The sequence below is a fragment of the Solanum lycopersicum genome, chromosome 11 (genome assembly GCF_036512215.1).
Source record: "Solanum lycopersicum chromosome 11, SLM_r2.1".
NCBI lineage: Eukaryota > Viridiplantae > Streptophyta > Magnoliopsida > Solanales > Solanaceae > Solanum > Solanum lycopersicum.
Window position 1 is genome coordinate 56,629,132 of NC_090810.1, and position 21,183 is coordinate 56,650,314.

At 32.2% G+C, this 21,183-nt stretch overlaps 3 protein-coding genes across 4 annotated transcripts; 1 reads left to right on the forward strand and 2 right to left on the reverse strand.

Moving 5' to 3' along the window:
* Nucleotides 1-2,375: 2,375 nt before the first annotated feature.
* LOC101247691 (large ribosomal subunit protein uL11) lies at nt 2,376-4,248 on the reverse strand. Its single transcript, XM_004250885.5, has one exon. It carries the CDS (start codon nt 3,085-3,087, stop codon nt 2,587-2,589), a length of 501 nt encoding a protein of 166 aa, XP_004250933.1. The 5' UTR covers nt 3,088-4,248; the 3' UTR covers nt 2,376-2,586.
* On the reverse strand, nt 2,376-7,061 carry LOC101247982 (uncharacterized). Its single transcript, XM_004250886.4, has 2 exons — nt 6,661-7,061; nt 2,376-4,588 (listed from the first exon to the last, which is right to left on the reverse strand). The coding sequence occupies exons 1-2, from the start codon at nt 6,935-6,937 to the stop codon at nt 4,392-4,394; spliced, it is 474 nt and encodes a 157-aa protein (XP_004250934.1). The 5' UTR covers nt 6,938-7,061; the 3' UTR covers nt 2,376-4,391.
* Nucleotides 7,062-10,592: 3,531 nt separating this feature from the next.
* On the forward strand, nt 10,593-17,345 carry LOC101248267 (translocation protein sec62). Of its 2 annotated transcripts, none has more exons than XM_004250887.5 (5): nt 10,593-10,871; nt 12,789-13,103; nt 14,030-14,231; nt 15,847-16,075; nt 16,940-17,345. In XM_004250887.5, the coding sequence occupies exons 1-5, from the start codon at nt 10,794-10,796 to the stop codon at nt 17,187-17,189; spliced, it is 1,074 nt and encodes a 357-aa protein (XP_004250935.1). In that variant the 5' UTR covers nt 10,593-10,793; the 3' UTR covers nt 17,190-17,345. The 2 variants fall into 2 exon arrangements, with proteins under 2 accessions (XP_004250935.1, XP_004250936.1); XM_004250888.5 differs by having other exon boundaries at nt 10,593-10,826.
* Nucleotides 17,346-21,183: the final 3,838 nt, after the last annotated feature.

Consider the following 21,183-nt stretch of genomic DNA (forward strand, 5'->3'; position numbering starts at 1 on the left):
TAGTTGAAGTAACTTGTATATTGGTGGCATTTGGCAATGGAAGTTGGTATGATCACTTAATATGGATGAAAAGATCTTTTAATAAAAGAACCAAATACGTACAACAATTATTATACGTACAACAATTATTAAAAGAAATAAATTGACACATACACTTTGCGATATTAAAAGGCCAAGAGCCCTTAAGAGAGACTATCTTAACAAAAGGTATACGTTACCTTCATCAAAATTTTTATTTTGTGCGAGGCCTTGCCATTTGTATGTGGGCCAGTTGTACATGTTCATTTCTTCATTTTTTTCTCTTCCACTTTTTATTTTGCTTGTTCTTATTGTAATTTTATCTTGATAAAAAAAACTTTAAAATTCACCCTCAAAATTTATATATATTTGAGGGAAATTAAAGTAATATATTAGAGAAATATAAATTTAATTTTTTTGGATGAATTCAAAGACACTGACTATAATAAAAGTTAAAAAAAAATTGAACTCTCGTCAAAGAATTTAAAATTCATTCAATTACTTAGTTATTTAAATTTCTTTCTTTTTTTTTGAGATTTCAATTTTAATCACTCAATTCTTAATTGTCAAATATATTTTTATTTTTATTTATTCTATAACCATTTTATGTTTTTAATGTTTAGTATTAATAATAACGTCTTAATGATATCAAGCACTCAATTATCTTTTTTTTTCTATATTTATTAAATTCTTTATGTATAATGTCTTAAAATGTGAAACGAAACTTTTATAAATATCTTTTTATTGTGGGTTATAAGAATTAACCAAACAAATTTGTGGAAACACAAAATAATAGTAGCATGAATTATTTTTTTTCACTTAGAGGTAGAACTAAAAAAAAGCTTTAGAAGATGCAAGATAAAATAAAAAATGAATTCTCTCATAGAAAAAGTTGCATTAATATTATTTTTTTTCACTTAGAGGTAGAACTAAAAAAAGCTTTAGAAGATGCAAAAATAAAATAAAAAATGGATTTTTACAAAGGAAAAGATGCATTAAAGAAAGGAATAAAATTTGAGAAAATGGAAGCATGAAAGAGAAAGTGCGACAACAGGAGAAAAGGACCACAAATGTCAAAAAGATTACACCATAAAAATTTTCTCAAACTTCACTTTTATTGAATTACATTGGTTAAAACTTCACTTTTATTGGATTACATTGGTTATGTTGCTATTGTAACTACTGCACCAAGAGAAGTGCTGCGACAATCTGTCTGGCGAACAAGGATGTCTTCTAATAGAGATCTACGCAAACTTTTTGCTGGGCAAGAAAGATCTAAGCCATTTTGGCCATAGATTTTCAAATACTTTTGGGTAAACGTTATCTGAATGAAAGCTAGTGCGAAATTTGACCATGTGTTTTGATCATAGTATTTGAAAAACATATTTCGCTTTTTTAAAAAATTATGATTTATACGCACAAGTTCAAAAAGCTACCAAAAATAATCATAAGTTTATATTACAAGTCAATCGAATCTTCGTTGCAACAAATAACAAGCAATCTCCATGACACTAGAATAATGTGATAGTTTGAAGTGAGTGCAATCAGCATCATTCAATACACATTGTGAAGTAAACAAAACACATGACTTTTTTTTTATCCTAAGTCGATTGTTCACACTTGCATATTTCATCACTAGTTTGGTGTTCGCATAAAAAATTATGTAACACAACGCAAACAACTGCCATAGATGGTGTTTTTGTAAAAATAACGAACACGCCATACATATAACATGTTAAAAACAACACATCTACTTGAACATATGAATTCAATCAATCTCAAGGCTTGACAAGACGAAACAGCCCAAGCAAAGATAATAGGAGAAGTTGCATTAGTACAACAATATACTTCACAACAGGGTTTGAAGAGGGTAAAAAGTATACACAAACACTCGAGGGGGTAAGGAGGCTATTTCTGAGAGATCCTACTAACACTCAAGTGCATCAAATCTAAACATGAGAAAAAATAAGGAAGGGAAAGCAATATCAAACGCACAAAAAGGGAACAATAAAGCCATATGATAACAAATATTAGAAAGCAAGAAGCAATAGGAGCAAGGCTAATACAACGACATACACAACACTCTCAACGACCTTGTACCCTAAACGGGAAGCTACTAGCCTCTATATCATTCTATCTAAGGTCATGTCTTCGATGAGGAGCAGTGGAGAAGCGAAAGAAGCATCAGGTTGAGCAGCACTTTTCAACGGTTCAAAAGATTTACCATGTTCATGCACAGAAAGGTATAATATCTAAAATATAAACTCTATAGATTATTGCAAACAAAATAACTCATCAGTCATCCCCAATAGATACAAATAGCATAGGAAATACAAACTGCAGTTTGAGGCTATGCATTTGAGAAAAAAAGTTCAAGCTAAAAGCATTCCAATAGATATAGATGAATGAACATTCAAAATCCTAATAATGCAAATTGAAACAAACATTATATCAAATTCTGTATCATCTGATAAATCCAAACATTAGAACTATTATATTGAGAGAAAAAAAATACAGAATTTAACCTTCTCCTGCAAACGGAATCACGATTCCCCTCTTTTCAGCTCTTCAATTCTCAGGAATCTCTACATCGCCATCAGAAATCTCTTGCTGCAAATCCTTTGGATCTTTTCCATCAACGGTGCAACCAACAGACACACAAGTGCCTAAAATCTCCTTCACAGTTCCACTCAAATCCTTAGCCATAGATCTAGGCTGCATAACTTTAGCAATCTCGATAACATCATCAAGCGAAATATTTCCATTATGCTTGATATTCTTCGTTTTCTTCCTATCACGTTCAGGTTCCTTCAACGCTTTGATCACAAGTGCGGCAGCGGAAGGTACAACTGATACCTTAGCTTGACGATTTTGGACAGTGAGCTTGACGGTGACTCTGAGACCCTTCCAGTCCTTTGAAGTTTCCTTAGCAATGTCTTCACCGATTTTCTTAGGAGAAAGACCGAGTGGACCAATTTTTGGAGCGAGTGAACTCGCCGCTCCAACTTCACCTCCGGTCACTCGGACGAAAACTTCCACGACCTGAGAAGGATCGAACTTTGGCGGCATTTTCGCAGTGTTGTGAAGGAAATGAGACCGGTGCTAGGGTTTTTACGCTAAACTTTTTTTTGATGGAAATGAAGAAACATTTAGAGTTATAAACCTAGGGTTTTTTCAGAGCTTAATGGGCTTGTAAACAGTCATTTCATTATTTGGGCCTTTGGTTTACCTACAAGTCCATTAGAGATATATTGTTGTATAAAGTCCAGAAATTCCGTACATTTATGGGCTAATTAAATCATATTTCGAAGTTTCTCTAATTATAAAATTTAAATTATTCACTACTCTCGGATACATTCCTTGGTTCTCTATTCATTGCAAATGATGCATTACTCAATGGAAGGGATATACGAGAGAACTAGTAATTTTTTTAAAATAGTAGAGATTATGATATCTTATGATAGATTTCATAGCACCGATTATAAATCTGAAAAAGAGTGGAGCATCATCTACTCATATTGTCACACTGAAAGGACTTTCACATCCTAAATAGAAAGAAAGAGGTTAGGTCCATCTTTCACTAGACTAGAAGTTGGTACTCAATATTTGTATTATATTTCTCATTCGACTTGAATGATCGAATTTTTCATTATGGATTTCTTATCTAGGCGCGAAATCCATTTGTCAACTGATCCGAATTTGAATTGGAAAACGAACTAAGTAAGAGGTAGCTCCATGTAGGTAATTTCTTTGACCTAGGACGATAGTTGGTTATAATGATGTACGGATCTATCAGAAATAAAAAAGTTCACGTCACAAAGATAAAATAAGATTAGCGTATATTTTATCCTTCTCAAATTGTACTGATAAGTAGGAAGACTATATTGAGTATGTTGTTGTATAAATACTCATTGACCTTGTTATCTTAATTTAGGTTGATAAAATATGTTAATCTTAGTAGTTTATAATAAATTAGGTGATATGGCCAATTTTCAGTAGGTACTTTTGTTCTAACGTACCTAATGTGTATTTCCACACGTAAAGTGTATACAACTCTTATTCTAACTAATTCGTAACATTCACTTTTTCTTGAAATATTTTTCATCAATTGCTTTAAAATGGAATGACTATTTAATAAATGTTATCTTTTTATTTTTCTTATAACTTATGGACCTATAAACCACCGTCTAAATATCCCTTCTATAAAATTGAAAATAATTGAAAAAACGTTAGATCATGATCTAAAATTATGAAAAACAGGCCTCTTGAAAATATGGTTTTACTCTGAAATAACATAATACAGTTGAATCTCAATAAAAATGTTATTTCACAGCTCAGTATGAACTCCATCTATATGATTTACCTGAGCTGCTTCAAGAGTTTGAAGCATATAAGTCTATTTCTGCAACTGTTTCTGGTCCATCAACTGCTGGTTTGATTACAGTAGTGAAGAGTATATTATAGAAAATAGTGAAGAGTAAGAGACCGAACGCTAGGGAAGTCAAAAAGGATCCTTCAGGATCGCGAGTGTCTTCTGTTACTTGGCTGCTAGCACGGGTCACATCAGTAGCTGCAAGTGTTTCAAGAAAATATCGAGTCAGGAATATTGGCAATGCAAATTAACTTATCAACGTAAATCCCATTTGCGTAATTGTGGCAATAAGTTACAGAGAAAACAGATAGAATCAACCTCATATCTTGTGGAAGCAAGACTACTTTTTACTTTCGATATCTATATTTCTTCTTTCCCATTACATGAGAAACTGAGGCTATTCATGTGCTTACCTTTTCAGTGATTCCATTTGAAGCAGAATTATTGTTCATTGTGCATTAGCATTTTCAGATGTTATCGTCCTACATAGAAGACGTATACAATCCCAGCGTGCTATAACAAGCATTATTCAGTTGAATTAACAAGCATTTTAGGGAGGAGAAACAGGATCCCTCTCATGTACCTATCTCTCACCTTCATGGTACTCCTATCCCCAGTGACACCGCTATAACCACAACTTATCGAGATGATAATTTCAATCCTTAAGAAAAACCATGGACTTCCCCCAAGAGACCGAAGAGCCACCAAGAATGATTAAAAAAACACTAACAGACCGGCAATGTTGTGTTGCTAGTATTATGATGAAAAGTAGAGATCACAAACAGAAATTTTTTGAGACTCCACTCATACTCTTGTTTCCAACTTTGAAGAACAAAAGGAGACCACTTTGATATCGAATCTTGAATTAACCGTTTGACAAATTTGAACTATAAAGAAAAAAATGACAATGCCAAAATCAGATAGGCAGAGATTAAAAGAGTTAAATGTGTTCCTGGAAGATCTTGAACTGGAAGAAGAAGAGGCGACAAATCTTGTATTGCAAATTGAAAGTAGATGGCATTGGTAAGACAATCAAACGAATAAGAAATGAACACAAAGAAAGGTAAGTACAAAAATATCAACATAAGCAGGCAGTTGGAATGGGGCAAGATCATCAAAATACAGGAAAAGAAAAACAGGCAAGGCATTTGCTCAACTAAAATAATCATTGATTGAAACAGGCTTCTTTTCAATATAGACTATATGTGTCTATTTGTTGTTTCTTGGTATGATCCACGAGAAATATGAACAATGAAAGTCTACCATCCAAGAAACAAGTTGTATATACTCTTTTCACCGAACTTTATGACCTCACTACCAGCTCAAGTTACCTAACTAATAGTTGCCAAGGTTAATATTTTCAATGTTTCACTCCAACTATTGATCAAATAAAAAAGTCTCAACGAAATAGAGTCAGTCCAAGCACTTAACAGCAACAAATGTGAGTTTGAATAGAACATTCGTCTGTGTTGATTTTGAAGAAGTCAGCTCAAACCATTCAAAACTTTCCTACTTTTCCCTTTAAACTTTTCTTTGCAAATTATTGCAAGTAACAAAACACGCGGATTTCAATAATTTGCGCTCTTAACATCGCTATGCTGTCCTCTTTTGGCCAATACCACACGATTTCAGCAAAGAGCCGCACACAATCAAGAATATCTCTATTTTCTACAGCTCATATACAACAGCAGCAGAGACAGTACAGTAGATACAAGTTTCAGCAAAATGTAATAACTTTGGCTCAACTTCTGTATTTGTGTTTTAAAAAATTAATTTAATACATAGCAATAACCAATCCAAAACCCATAATGTAAAAAAAATAAATTATGATCTAGAAACCATAGCTTAAAAATTGCATAATACACAAACATGTTTTTTAACTTGGACTCATCTGACATCTATGTGCTCCAGCTTTGAATATGTGCATGTAGACATTTGAACCTGTATAAAGTTCAATAGTCCTATATGATAATGATAATTCATATCCTACGTAGTGCGTGTCTACTTGTTGTTCAAGTTTATACAAATTTAAGTGTTTATTGAAAAGCATAGATAACAACTGATGCCAAGTTAAAAGCATATATTTATGTATTATGCATTTAAAAATATTTATTTCGTTTTGTTGGTGAGAATTCGATTCCCCCACCTTCTACTTTATTCCCTCATATAAAAAGAGAAAAAAAACCATTTATTCACCGGAAAATACACATTCATATCCATACAGGTAGGAGTACAAAACAATTTTTATAGAGATAAGAAGAGTGGATTACCCCTAATCTTTGGAGGGTCAATTTGTTTCTGAGAAAGGGTTTGAAGCTGTTCATCAAGTTTTCTCAAAGCTTCACGGGCTTTATCAGGGTCAATTTCAAATTCAGAATCTTTTTCCACAGCTTCAACCCAACAAATTTTTCTTCTTCCTCTTCTGTTGTTGTTGAATAAACTCCATCTTGTTGAAACAGAGGTAGTTGGATGGGTGAGGAAGAAGAAGATAGAGGGATTATTCAAAGGGTTTGTGTGAAGTGAGAGACAATGATGAAATTGCAGCATTTGATACTCACTATGTGTAGAGTATAGTTATGGATAAAGTATAAATTTGTTTGGTTTATCATCTCTCACTAATTTCTTTGTCATTTTTGTCTATCACAACATACCATATAGATTGAATTGTTATGAATAGATATTTAAATTTAAAATATTTATATAAAATTAAATAAGTAGAATAAATGTATTTTTTTTTTGCATAAATACAAATTAGTTGTCAGGTAAGATAATACATGTATCTTAATTTTTACGTGAATTTGTCATGAAGAATGCATATATCTATTTATTAGATTTTATATAATTTTAATTGTTTATTTGTGTACATCTAAAAAATAAAGGACATATTTATCAAGTTGAAACCAAATTAAAGGCACATTTTTTAATAGTCATTCAACTAATTAAAAAATGGGAAAATTGTATATAGCAAACTATTGAATCAAATTAAATGTTATAGTCATACTTTGATTTAATTGTGTCATGTAGCAAACTGTTTGTCAGTTACCTCTTTTCCTCAAATTCTCGCTTGTCACTCTCTCTTTCTCGGTCGCTCCCTCTCACTTTTATACAAACACAAATGTATAAAATGTGTTTGTGTTTGTATAAAACGAGAAAAAAATGTATATATACATATATTTTCGTTTCACTCTTCCAGATCTCGCTCGTCACCCTCACCTCTATAGCTTATACAAATATGAATAAAATGTATAAATTGTGTTTCTGTTTGTATAAAACGAGTGAAAATTGTATATACACCTGCAAATACATATATCTTCGTCATATACACTTATAATTATACAATATAAATATATTCCTGCGCAATTTTCTTTTGTCTTTCTCTCTTTCTCATTTTATATATACGGAAACTATACAATTGATTTGTATACAACTGCTTTCTTTTGTATATGTATAGCTAATTATACATATTATGTTTGGTATGGAGCGTACTATGCAAACTTTGTTATAACATATAAATATGAATTATGTGTTGCTATATGTAAAAGTTGCTCATAAAAAATACACTTTACAAAGGTAAAAGATGTGAAAATTGAAATTAATGTACAAAAGGAATTTGAAGAGATATTTTTATAATTTTAATTATTTTATCTCAAGATAAGTTATCTCAAAATCATTATTCCGCCAAGAAGCTAAGGATAGTTGTAGCAATACTAATTATTAATCATGCAATAAGCTTTCTAAACTCTAATTAATTAAAAAATGTTAAAAATTTGTCTCGAAATTATCTTCTTTTATGTCCTAAGTTTGTTCTTAATTCAACCTTCAAAAGTTGTCCATTAGCAATAAGTTGATACTTTAAATGAACTTATTTTTATTTTTGGATTAAGTTATTCATATTTCATACTCTATTTCATATTATTTGACCTTTGTCAACTTAATATATTCTTTTAAAAAATCTTAAGGGAAAAGGATCAAAATTATTCTTCAACTTTGTTTTTATTGATTGACTTTATTCTCGTCGTTCAAAGTAGATTCTTTTTATTCATGCCATCAATAAAGTTAACAAATATACCCCTACTTGGATGAAAAACCTTAAATCAATTAAAATTATTCGATTTTATTTAATTATCTAATTTTAATCCAACCCAACCCACTTAATAATATAACTCATTTTTTTTTACCCAAATCAACTTTATTTTTTCCACCACCACCAAAATCACCACCCTCTCCAAGATCTCCTTCACCACACCAATACCACCACCTCTCTCACCCTCCTAAAATTCTATAAAATTATTCAAAAGAAATTTATTCAAATGCTGCAAACAAAAGAAATTTATATAGAAGTGATTGTTGTTAGAAGTTGTACATTGAAGATTGATGTTGTACATTAACAAATATCTTCATCACTTATATGTAAAAAGAAATTTATTCAAATACTGCATTAGCAAATGTCATTTTATAAAGAAGTGATTGCTGATAGAAGTTGTACATTGACTATCTGGAAAACTACTCTAGAGATGGCCTAATACACTAATTTACATCAGTGCATTTAGTTTTTGCCTTTAATTTCTGCTTATAACAAGTGAGCCGCTACGACAATATTACTAGTCACTGATTGTTGTGTTTATTATTGTTTTACATCAAGAGCAAGTCAATACATTGAAAATGAGAAAGTTCGAGTTCTTTAGAGTTTTCACGACTTGATTCAAGGTAGGTGATAGTTATTTATTTTCAATGTATGTAATGTTTGCATGTTAATTCCTTTATAATATTACTTGTACAATTCATACGAGAAACCCATAAGGTGTGAATATGAATGACATCCAATTACTAACTCTCAAGCAACCAACCTGTTTAATTTACTTGTTGCTTCAAGAATGGTTGTTTATTATGATTGTAAATGTGTATGTTATTTTGTGATTGATGGTTGACTCAAGTACCACATCGGTAACACTACGGTTAGCTCGAATACCACGGTGGTACACTAACAATGATTGGTTGATGTACAACGTCGGTACACTAACAATGGTTGATTTGGATACCACGCTGGTATACTAACAATTTTTGTGTAGCTTCCATGAGAGAAGCGATATATGTAATTGTGATCACGTGGGACACGTTTCATGTGTTAGCTAAGTAAAGATTGATGACTGAGAATCTTTATATGTGGTGACTTGTTGATATATGTATTGGACTGTATTATTGTATTTTATTTGCATTTTATCTGAATTAAGATGCACAATGTTCAAGGAGGAACCATAATCAAAACAAAAGGTTAACATGGAGAAAAAGGAAAAAAAATATGGTAATACGACAAAAGGTCTGCTTAGGCTCAAAATTTTAGATCGAGGAATAAACACTTTGGTTGATCATTTTTAGGCTAAGTGAGTTACTTTCAGAAAATGCTCTATGATCCTTTCCTAACAACAGTCTGATAATCTTAGTAAATTAACATGTCAAGTTCGGAATTGGCACACACAACAAGAATAATTTCGACTGTCTCACTCATACAAGAGAAAAAGTCTCACTATCAATCACTAACTTATCAGGTTCACGCTCTAGCTTAAGTGACGATCATCATATCAGCGTACATCATATCATGTAAAGATCCACATAGTTACATTATCAAAATAACAAACACAACACATCAAACTTACAAGGTTTTGTTTTTCATTTCAACTTAAAAAAAGCATGTCATGAATTCTAATAACCGTTCCTAGTCTTCTTTCACATTCAGAAAACATTCTAAACATGATGGTTCAATAGAAATTTAAACTTAAAAATGACATTAAACAACTCAATCAACCACTCTAGCCCTGCTTTATTTATGATCTTTCAGAATTCTATCAAATTCTCATCAAGTCTGATCTCTATATCCTACTCATATTACAGAACACTCTTTATTAACCTCGTCAATTTTAATAGACCTACAATATTCAAAATTATGTCAGCTCTGTAAATTCTGCGATTCATCTAACATGATGTCTCCAACCCCTACTTCTTAAAGAATTTATGAAAGTACATTATTTGTTATCTCCATCTAGTATGTATAGTTTTAACTACCACTTTAATCCAAATATCGAGCTTTTCTTTTCTTTGCCTTGATGAGCCTGTAAAACTTCTTATAATACAAATTACAAAGAACAACTTTTATAAAAATAAAAATCTCTTATAAAAATTTTAAAAAATCTAGGAAACCAATTTTGTAGCAACTAACCTAAAAATATTGTCATACTATCCAAATTTTTAATTCCCCCTAACCCCCACCCCCACGCGGGCGAGTAGCGTTACGACAGGATAAAAGTGCTTCGTATTTCTTCTTCTGCAATACCCCGCTCTACAAACAAGAAATCAAAGAAAACCGCCCAAACACAGGAAGACAAAAACACACACAGAGAGGAGAAGGATGAAGAAACCAGGCGGAGCAGAGAAGAAGAAGGTAAGGAGATCTCAAAGTCTGCAATCCAACACTGATACTCCTAGGGTAATTTATTCTAATTTAATGGAAATTACACCATGAATATACACAAATTTTAACTTATTTTTCTATGATTTTATATCTAAAACTTTTAATTCTGCCTAATTTCGATTTTTGGGAAATGGGTTTTGTTTAATTGGAGTTTCTCTTGCTTTGCCCACAAATAATTTGGGTTTGGCGATCGCTTATGGGAGTATTTTTAATTGTATTTAGGGGACCCAAAAAGGTCAAGGGTTTATAAAAAGATGGGGTTTTTTATTGGAATTTATCTTGAATTTCACACAAATGATCTTGCTTGAGGTAATATGGATTGCAGGGTTCTAAAGTTATGTTTTTTTTTGGAAATGGGTCTGTTAATTTCTTGAATTTCCCTTTAAATTTGTGGAAATGTTCTGTTGTTAAGGAATCGCTTTATATTTGTGGAAATGTTCTGTTGTTAAGGAAGTAATATGAATTGTATATCGTGGGAGGTTGAGGTATTGGGTTCAAGATCTTGTCAAAGTAAGGAACTAAGGGTTTTGTGTGAAATTTTATATGTACATTTTAGAAATTTATATAAAGGAGAAAAATAGACAAAGTTGTATAGTGATTTTGATTGTTATGGTTAAGTCACGTTGACAGACTTTTTTGAACCTAAAGTGCTGGCGTTCTCCCTAATAGTGTGTTATGGGTGGTTCCACTTCTGTTAGTTGGAGGTATGAATGTTGCAAATATATTTCCAAGGATTGAAAAGGACCCTTTGGTTTATTGGTTCATTTTAACATTAATGGATTGAGGATGATATTGTGACCTTTTGTGGAGATGAGAGGATTTTGAAAGGTATTTGCTAAACTTGCATTGGAGTAACTATTGTATGATAATTGACGCGTCTTGAATTGTTTTTCATAGCGTAGACAGAATTCACTTTAGATCTGCGTAGTTAATGGGTAAATCGTTCTTCTCTATACAGTAGATGCTACTATGCTCCTTTAAGGAAAGTTATAGGAATATGTAAATATATTTTCTAAATAGCCTGAGAATAACTATTGAATAAGACCAACAGCTGTTGGATTTTTCTGATATAGAGGATATCAATAAAGTAGGATTTCCTGTAGGATAAAGAATGACTTAATCTCGATATTCAAAGAAATTCACCTTTCTAATTATATTGGATTTTACTAGATCCTTGAAATGAAGTAACTAAGGCCAGCTCTATTGGCTACTTATCTTTTTTTTTTGGTGTGTGTGTGTGTTTGGGGGAGGGGGAGGGGGGTGGGGGGGATTACAATAAAAGGATTTTAAACAAAGAAATTATAAGGCTCTGCATTTTAGAGCATCTCTGAATCTGACTCTATTTTGCTCTCGTAATTGTTCTGTTTGCCCGACAAAATCTCATAGAGTTTGCTCTTTGCTAGTTATTAATTTATTCTTGCATCAAAAGGGATCAGTTTGTACTCGAGCATGTGATGATGCTGAATTAAGATACTTTCCTCTTTGTACTAGGACATCACAGATCCCTTGAACTGTTGTTAGGGAAGTTCGGCACATATGTTTTAGGGGAAGTGTTGTGTTAGGGAAGTTCGGCACATATGTTTCTAGGGGAGTGTTGTGTGTATGTTTCTGGACCTTCTAAAATGTGTTCAGAATGTAGGCTTTCCATCACTGGTAGTCCTTTATTTTCTGTCTCTTCCATACTTTCTCATCTGCTCATTTAAGAGGGAAATGACTTCTTTTTTTTTTGGTTGTTATGACCATCTTGCTAACTACACAGATTATAGAGATAACTTAACCATATTGGCACCCTTGAAAAAAATGATAAAAAAATAGAAGTTCTTGTCATTGAATATATTGATATGTGGCCAGCCTCTACCTTCCTTCTCCTGCCACTCTTTCTATCCTTTTGATTGTGATGTTCATATCCATGCTGTTCACTTTGAGTTTCAGAAGCAAGCTGCGCCAAAGGATGTCTTCCAGGCATTTGCTGAGAAAGCTAGAGACCATAAGGACTTGGTGTCTCGTTGGGCTGTCCTACAGGAAACACGGGTGGAGTATTTCAGGGGAAAAGATTTTGTTAGTTTTGTCAGAAATCATTTAGAACTGAAAGACATACTCGAGTCAGACAGAAGTTTGGAAGCTGAAGATATTGCCAACATTCTGCTTAAGAAGAACCTTTTGGTCCGATGTGATCGTGTGGTAAAAACTGTCCGTCCTGGCAAGAAGAAATTATCTACCTTTCCAGCACATTTAGAGATATACCATGTGAGTTTCTTTCTGGATTCACTCTATTATTACTAGTGATTTTGAGAAGTTTCTGGCATCCTCTCAACCTTGTTTCTACTTTCTAGTCACTTATAAATATCTGTATTTTTGTCACATCATAGATTAACAATGGCCTTGAAATTTGTGTATTATCTCAATCGAATACTATGATCATAATATTGCGATTCCAAAAGAAAGAAGAAAGATCAGACATTTACCTTGCCATTCTCCACTTGAATTTTAGGTTTGTCTGAAGTGGGGCCATGACGTTCATCTAAGCCACGATTATGCACCGTGCTCTTAAATCCTTTGTTATTCACATCCCCTAACTCTAGACATGTACTGAAATCCTAAAGTTAAATAATGTATCATAAACCCTGATAGTTACTACTTTTAGGGCTTCTCTAAGAATAAATATTGATCTTTCTGCAAATTTAGCTTATAAATCATGCTAATCATCTCCCACTGATTACCAGAGGCTTTCCTTATAAACAAATGAATCATCACAACCAAAAGGAACCAAAGACGTCTTATTCTCTATCCTTTAATCTGTAATTTTCCACTCTGATTCTAAATCTTTTCCTTTTATAAATCAGAAATAAGAGCGATTACTTCAATAGAGATATGCTATTGTGCTGACGGTCACCATCATTTGCTGATGACTTGTAGGGTTGTGTTAGTTTTCCTCTTTCTGCCAATTTCCAATTTCTATTGCCCTAAAGTGGAAAACAAAGTCTACACTCTATCAAAAGCTAGACATCTGATTATGGTGTATTTGGTGCATTCTCTTTGGGAAGCTTATCCTTATCCTCTTTAAACGTTCTAGACTTGATAAACGTAGTCTTTTATATGTACCCTTAGAGTAATGCATTTTACATGGTTCTCTTGCAGTTTTTGAGGTTATGCTTTTTCACCTATGTATGCAGGATCAAGTATTTTCTGAAAATGATGCCTTCTTCGCATGGACATTTGTCAAAAGAAGGCCCCTATGGCAAACACTTCTTTCATTCTGCTGGCCAATTTTGACACTAGCGATCTGCTTGTTTCCTGTGTATCCTCATCAGGTCAAACTGCTTATCCTCTACTCATGTGCTGGTCTCCTCCTCCTTATACTTTGCCTACTTTTGTGTAAGTTTCTGGTGCTTTACAGTTTTATTCACAAATCTTCTGTTATTTCTTTATTTTCTTTTGATGTTAAGAGGAGTATGATGACGTGTTGTTTTCTCATAAAGTGTTAACAAGTAGCTAGCTGTTCTTATATATCATACCAAAACCAAGTATTTTATTGGAATGACTAAAACAACAATTTCAGGATGTTGACTTGAGTGAACATATAGGATAGGGTTGCATTATAGAGTTTTATTTTGGCTTCTTGATCTGTTGATATTGCTGTTGTCAAGTTGTTTCTTTGACCAGCCCTTTTGAAAATTGTGGCACATATTTGTGGTCTGAAGTGATTCAGTTCACATTTTTTTAATTACTAGTGCATAATGAGTAGATTGAAGTGAAAAAGTACCTTGTTTCTTTTTTTGGTGTTCTTATCCTAGCAACAATATGTTTTTTTGTGTTAAATACATCCAGCTCACTCTCAAAATGCATTGAATTGGTCTAAGTAGCAAAAATATAGGATACCGGTGTCATGTCAGACCATCATGAGAACACCAGAATTGGAGATAGCGATGCACAGTATTTAATCTGAGATATGTAATTTATAGCAACCTTAATTAATTGACAGAACATTGCAAGTAGTATTAATATCAATGAACTATTCCTGAATATATGGGTCCTTCCCCACCACATATTTAGGCACATTTCATTATAATGCAAACAATGATATTAAAGGCTCATTTCATTACAGTGCAAACAAATTTATTAAAGGTTCATTTGAGCCGCTTTTAAGCCCTAAGCTCAGTTAAAGCCATGTTCTGTGCGTAAGGCCCTAACAGACGTTGGACTTGGCTCTTTCGCTTTTGGATACTCTGAATGCAAAAAAACTTGGTTGTGTATAACGCATACAAGTCTCGAACTAAATAAAAGGAGCAAGTATCAGGAACTCGTAAAGAAGAAAATGCAAAAAAGCACATCGCAATCATTCTGTAATGCGTAATCCTTGATTAAACCTCTAAATTGCTACAAATTCCAACCACCACCATCCCAAACAAAAAAAACATATAGCAAAGTGTAGGCCAAAAAAACAATGACATACAATTTAAAAGAAAAACATAATAGCAGTAAAGGATAAATACAGAACAACAACATACCCAGTGTAGTCCTGTAATGCCACAAGTGATGAATACAAATCAGCAAAGCAGAGCGAAAGTGCAGGGTATTACACTAAGTAAGAGAAACAAAAGGCAATAAAATTGTAACCGTCTTCTTTTGTTCTTCAACTCAATCTTCTATCCTCCATTATTGAGTTGTGAAGGCTGTAGATGGCATTTTTCACAATGTGTTGGGCCGAACAGTTGTTGTTTCTGAGTCCTTCTTGGTTATTATTCACTGTATAGGTGCATAAACCAGTCCTGCATTAATCCCTGCATAACTCGACCATAAACCAAATGACCCCTAAGTTCACTCAAGCCAACATCCCAAAACGATAAAGTATTTGGTTTTTGTTTGATATCAAGTCATGCTGATCTAGCCTTGTCTATTGTATCTTCGGAATACTGTGTATTGATTGCAGTTGTCGAGAATGAACATATATATACTTTTGCTTATGAAAAGAATATGTTGATTCTTGCAGTGAGAGGCTTGGTCTTTGGTGCTCTTTGGATTCTTCTTGGAAAACGTTTCTGGTTATTCCCCAACATTCTTGCCGAGGAGGCAACACTCAAAGAATTGTTCCAGTTTTGGCCCCAGAAAGATGAGGGTGAGCGACCTAAGTGGACTGCGAGGCTCTTCTATGCAATTGCAGGTGTGGTGGTTATTTCAATACTAAGGCATCATGCTCCTGATGAGGCTGCAAGAGCCAGGTTCGCTGTCTTGACTTGTACTCTAATGCCTTTATGATGATTTATGAAATTCAGATTTAGTGGGGAGAAAATGTGATCCAGTTATATAAAGTTGAAATTCTGTTTTCTTCTTTGTCAACTTTGATCTGAAGTTTTAATATAAAGATGTGTTACAATATTTTTACAATATAAACTTGCAGTCATGTTTAAATATATTAAGCATAACTGCAAGTTTAATTTATCGAACCTAGTTTCATAAATTTGCCAAGAAAAATGGAGTAAATCTTTAATTAACACCTAAACCTTCTCTTCCAAAAGTTTTGTGCTGGAATTCCACATGTAATAGTGCGTTTAAGGCCTCCACAGCCTCATTTTTCAGTTTATGTATTTATTTATTTATTTAAAAAGAAAAACCTAGTCTTTCCTTCCGAACAAAAAAAAAGAAAAAGAAAAGATTGATCACAAATTCATTTCAAGTAATCTAACTGAATTTTTTGAGTTGAACTACAAAACAGGATTGAGTCCGATTTTATTATTATCTTGAATTTTCAATGAGTATGAAAGTAAATGAAGAACAAATAAAAGATGAACAGCTCAACTTATGTTACTTGATGTATTCATAAGTTACAACACCGATATCTGCCGGCTATATCAGCTAATATTTTGGGACTTGGTTTTGTAATTTTAAAATTGATATCAGCTAATATTTTGGGACTTGGTTTTGTAATTTTAAAATTGATCTGGTCAGCCTGTCAGCTTCTGATGAAATTTGTTATTTATTGTGCCATACACTCATTTATGTCGTCAAGAGTCTGTCGATTTGTTTTCCAAGGAAACAAGAATGGTTTGCACAATGGTATCTGAAACTGATTTCCTTTCTTGCAGGTATCAAAAGCGGGTTTCTAACATTATAGACGATGTGCTCGAGTGGTCTCCAAGTCTAGCTTTGTCAGGCATGATAGAAAAGCAACCTGTGGTGAACATCACCGAGCCTATTGACAATGTAACTGATAGCAAGAGTAGCGATGAGAAGCTATTTTCCTCGGGTGATCTAGATGATGAAACCATATCCAATGAAGAAGTTGAGGAAGTTACTGAAAATACAGAAGACAGTGATCATCACCAAAACATATAATTTATAAATGTTAGAACATGTTGTACCCAAAGATATGAATTGTTAGAACATGTGTTTTCAAGGTAGCAGCTCGAACACAATGAAGTCATTGTGAGTAACTCTATTGGTGTAAAATTTGATATTTTGGATATGATACAGTGCTGCATTTTGGGTGGATAGGAGCTGCAATCTCCAAAATAATGGTTCAGACTTCAGAGAAATTGATTAAACCTGTGGTCCCTTGTTGAACCCTTCTTTGGTCTGCAGCTACAATATGCTGGGGACAAAAGTGTGTGAGATAAGCAAAACATGTGAGAGTGACGAAGATGAAACTTCTTATTTTTTTCTTTTTTTTTAGAGAAAAAAGACGTGATTTATGCGGGGTAGTTTGTTTGCACCTCGACTAATTCCTCTAGATACTTATTATCTCTTAACATCAATAGATATAACGGGTTAGAATGGACTTTATGGTGTTAGGCCACACCCTTGGGAGCTAACTTAGAAGCATTTTTCAAAAGTTTGATCAAATACTAATTGCTATTTAGAAGTACTTTGAGTTTATTGATCAAACGCATTACCACAAATTGTTTATAACCAAAGTAAGGGTCGCCACTCTTGTGAAAAACTTCTATGGCATGGGTCAAAAAAATTGGATAGTTAATATATAAGATACTCTTGTGAAAAATTGGATAGTTAATATATAAGAGAACGATAAGTGATCGTTTTTAGTTTTTTTTCTCATCTTTTTTGTTGCTTGTTGCAGCACAAGCTCATCTCTTATTACTATTTGTCTCCAATATATGTATGACATTGTTCTTCTAACCATATTGATGATGAAATTCAGTCTCTGAATATTAATACATAGATTGTTCGATATCCTTATCAACGAGCTTGGTCGAGACATTCTGGTCATTACGATGTTGCCGATGAGTTGAAAGAAAAAGACAAAGTTAAAGCTTCTTTTGGCCGAAAAGGATCATACATCGAAGATTGATGTCAACAGCTCGCTCAAACCTGTGGTCTAAGGTCAAAATCAAACTAGAGGGCTTTAAGAAAATAAAAAAATTATGAAAGTTTTTATTTTAAATCTATTTTTCTAGATTTTTGAGATGCAAGTTGTTAATAATTTTTGTATAGTCAATCTCTTCTAATAATTCTTTTTCAATCATAATATAGCCAAACAACTCGATCTTTCTTTAGACATTGTTGATCTTAAATAAGATTTTATTATTTTTAAATTTGAAAAACTTTTATTTCTGCTGAGACGATTGTTACAATTAACATTATTCTATAAATATTGTATTTTGAAAAAAATTCTAAGCTTTTTATTTAATTGAGTATTTCAATTAAAGATTCAAGTCATTTTGTTCAGGAAATCCAAACTTTTATTTAATTGAGTATCTCAATTAAAGATTCAATTTTTTTCTTCAGGAAATCCAAACTTTAATTTAATTGAGTATCTCAATTAAAGATTCAAGTTTTTTTTTCTTCAGGAAATCCAAACAGAACAGTATCAGTTATGAGATATTAGATGAGGATAGTCACCAATTCATTTATGAGATATTAGATGATAATAGTCATTATTTCATTAACAAACTTCGCATTGAGCAATACTGGTAATAATATAAACGAAACTTTGCATTCCACTAGATGACCAATATATACTAGTAATATTATTACTGTGAAGGCCGTTCCGTATTCTACTATATCAGCAATACTAGTAATAATCTGAAGGTTAGAATATCTGATGGCTTCAAATTTTTAAAATGTGCATACATGATATGATATATAAAAGATCGAAAGGAACTTTTTGTAATATGCAGAAGTGATGGAATATTTTGAGACTTTTCTTAATGTATATCGATAGGATTAGTTTGATGTAATTATTTATAGAATGTGGATTCTTTTTTAATAGTAGATATTATTAGTTTCATGTAATTATTGGAGTGTCTACTTTAGAAAATTCTAATACTTAATAAACTAGTTCTAATATGTACACCTTTAATATTATACATTGTAAAAAAATTTGTTTAAATTTAAAAATTCAAAAAGTATCACGTGAAATAAAATGAGAAAGAGTGTGTTATTATTCTTGTGCACAAGGAAAATTGTGTTACTTGTGATCAAGATTGCTGTTGTTAGTTGAATGAAAAATAAATATACAACGAACATGTCCTAAAATTTTAGATCTTCAAAGGTCCTTCTAAGATAAGATTATATGCATTTGGTTAATAACAAAATTACTTATAACTCGTGTTACGTTCGTCTCATATTAGATGAATATCTTTATTAAAAATAGTTGGTATATACTCTGTTGATTTACTATTTTTAATAGATCATTCTAAATATTAATAGTTTATCCATAATACGTGTCATTTCATCAAATCAACCTACAAATTACAATATTCTTGTGCACAAGGGAAATTGTGTTACTTGTGATCAAGATTGCTGTGTTAGTTGAATGAAAAATAAATATACAACGAACATGTCCTAAATTTTTAGATCTTGAAAGGTCCTTCTAAAATTATATGCATTTGGTTAATAACAGAATTACTTATAACTCGTGTTACTTTGGTCTCATATTAGATGAATATTTTTATTAAAAAAAGTTGGTATATACTCTGTTAATTTACTATTTTAATAGATCATCCTAAATATTAATAGTTGATCCATAATACGTGTCATTTTGTCAAATCAACCCACAAATTACAATATTTTTGCTATTATACCCTTGATAGTTAATTAGTCTTAAAAATAAATATTTAATCAACCTAGAACAACTGATAAGTAATTAATGTTCATTGTAATTACTTATACATTGAGTAATTACTCTCCCAATTGCATTACTCTATAAAATCTGATTTTGAAAAAGAAATCTCAAGAAACAAATTAAAAGTAAAAGATGAATTTATTTATCATTTTTTAAAATTTGACTTTAAAAAGACATTAAATAAGCGATGGAACCACGAATTAACATAGTTTCTTAACACAAATAAAATAAAATACTGCGACACATAAAAAAAATGAAGAAAGTAATACTCCTCCGTCAAACAACAGTTGTCCACTGTATATTATTAATTCCAAAGATGTGTCTGCAAAAACGTGAACGCCTTAACTATAAAATCATTTTCAAATACCAATGTTCTTCAACATTTGATATTCAGGCTGTGTTTGTTTTCTGGAAAAAGAAACAAATTTGTTTTTTTTCTTTAATTTTTTTAGGTCAGTACAACAAAGAGCTGTAGTATGGTTTAACTATCAAAGTTATTTTTCAAAATATATGATATGAAAAAATTGGAGAATGTTGCTAAACACACCCTTGATCACTTGGAATCGTTTGATTGAGAATAAATTATTCCAGAATTAGTTACCCTAAGACTGGGGTTTACTTTTCTTGAATAACTTATCCATCCATATATATATGTAATAACTTAGGGCCCGTTTGAATGGGCTTAATAAAAGCAGCTTTAAAAAAGTACTTTTAAAAGTGCTGAAACTTATTTTTAAAATAAGCAGTTATGTGTTTGAATAAAAGTGCTGAAGTTGTTATGTCAAACGTGAAAAGGGAAAAATGGAAGAAAGAAATGTTAGGGTTATATGGGTAATTTGGAGATTGTATAAAAATATTAAGCACAAAAAGATAAAAATGTGGTCAACTTAAAACAGCTTATAAGCTAAAAAAAAAAAAAGCACCCCTACCCCTACCCCAGCTTTTAACTTTTGGCTTAAAATAAGTTTTTTTTTAACTTAAAATAAGCTGTTTTGAGTATTGCCAAACAGCTAAATAAGTCAAAAATCAGCTTTTAAGTCAGTTTGACCAGCTTTTAAGCTGAGCCAAACAGGCTCTTATTCCATCACAATGATAAAATTATCCCAAACATAGCAATCAAATAAAATACATAGCCTTAAACCCACCCCACCTCGCCCCATTGATGAATTACGATGGGTAGAACAAATAAATAAATTAATGCCCAAACCTGTTTCAGAGTTCATCTGGATCAAGATGGGGTTGATC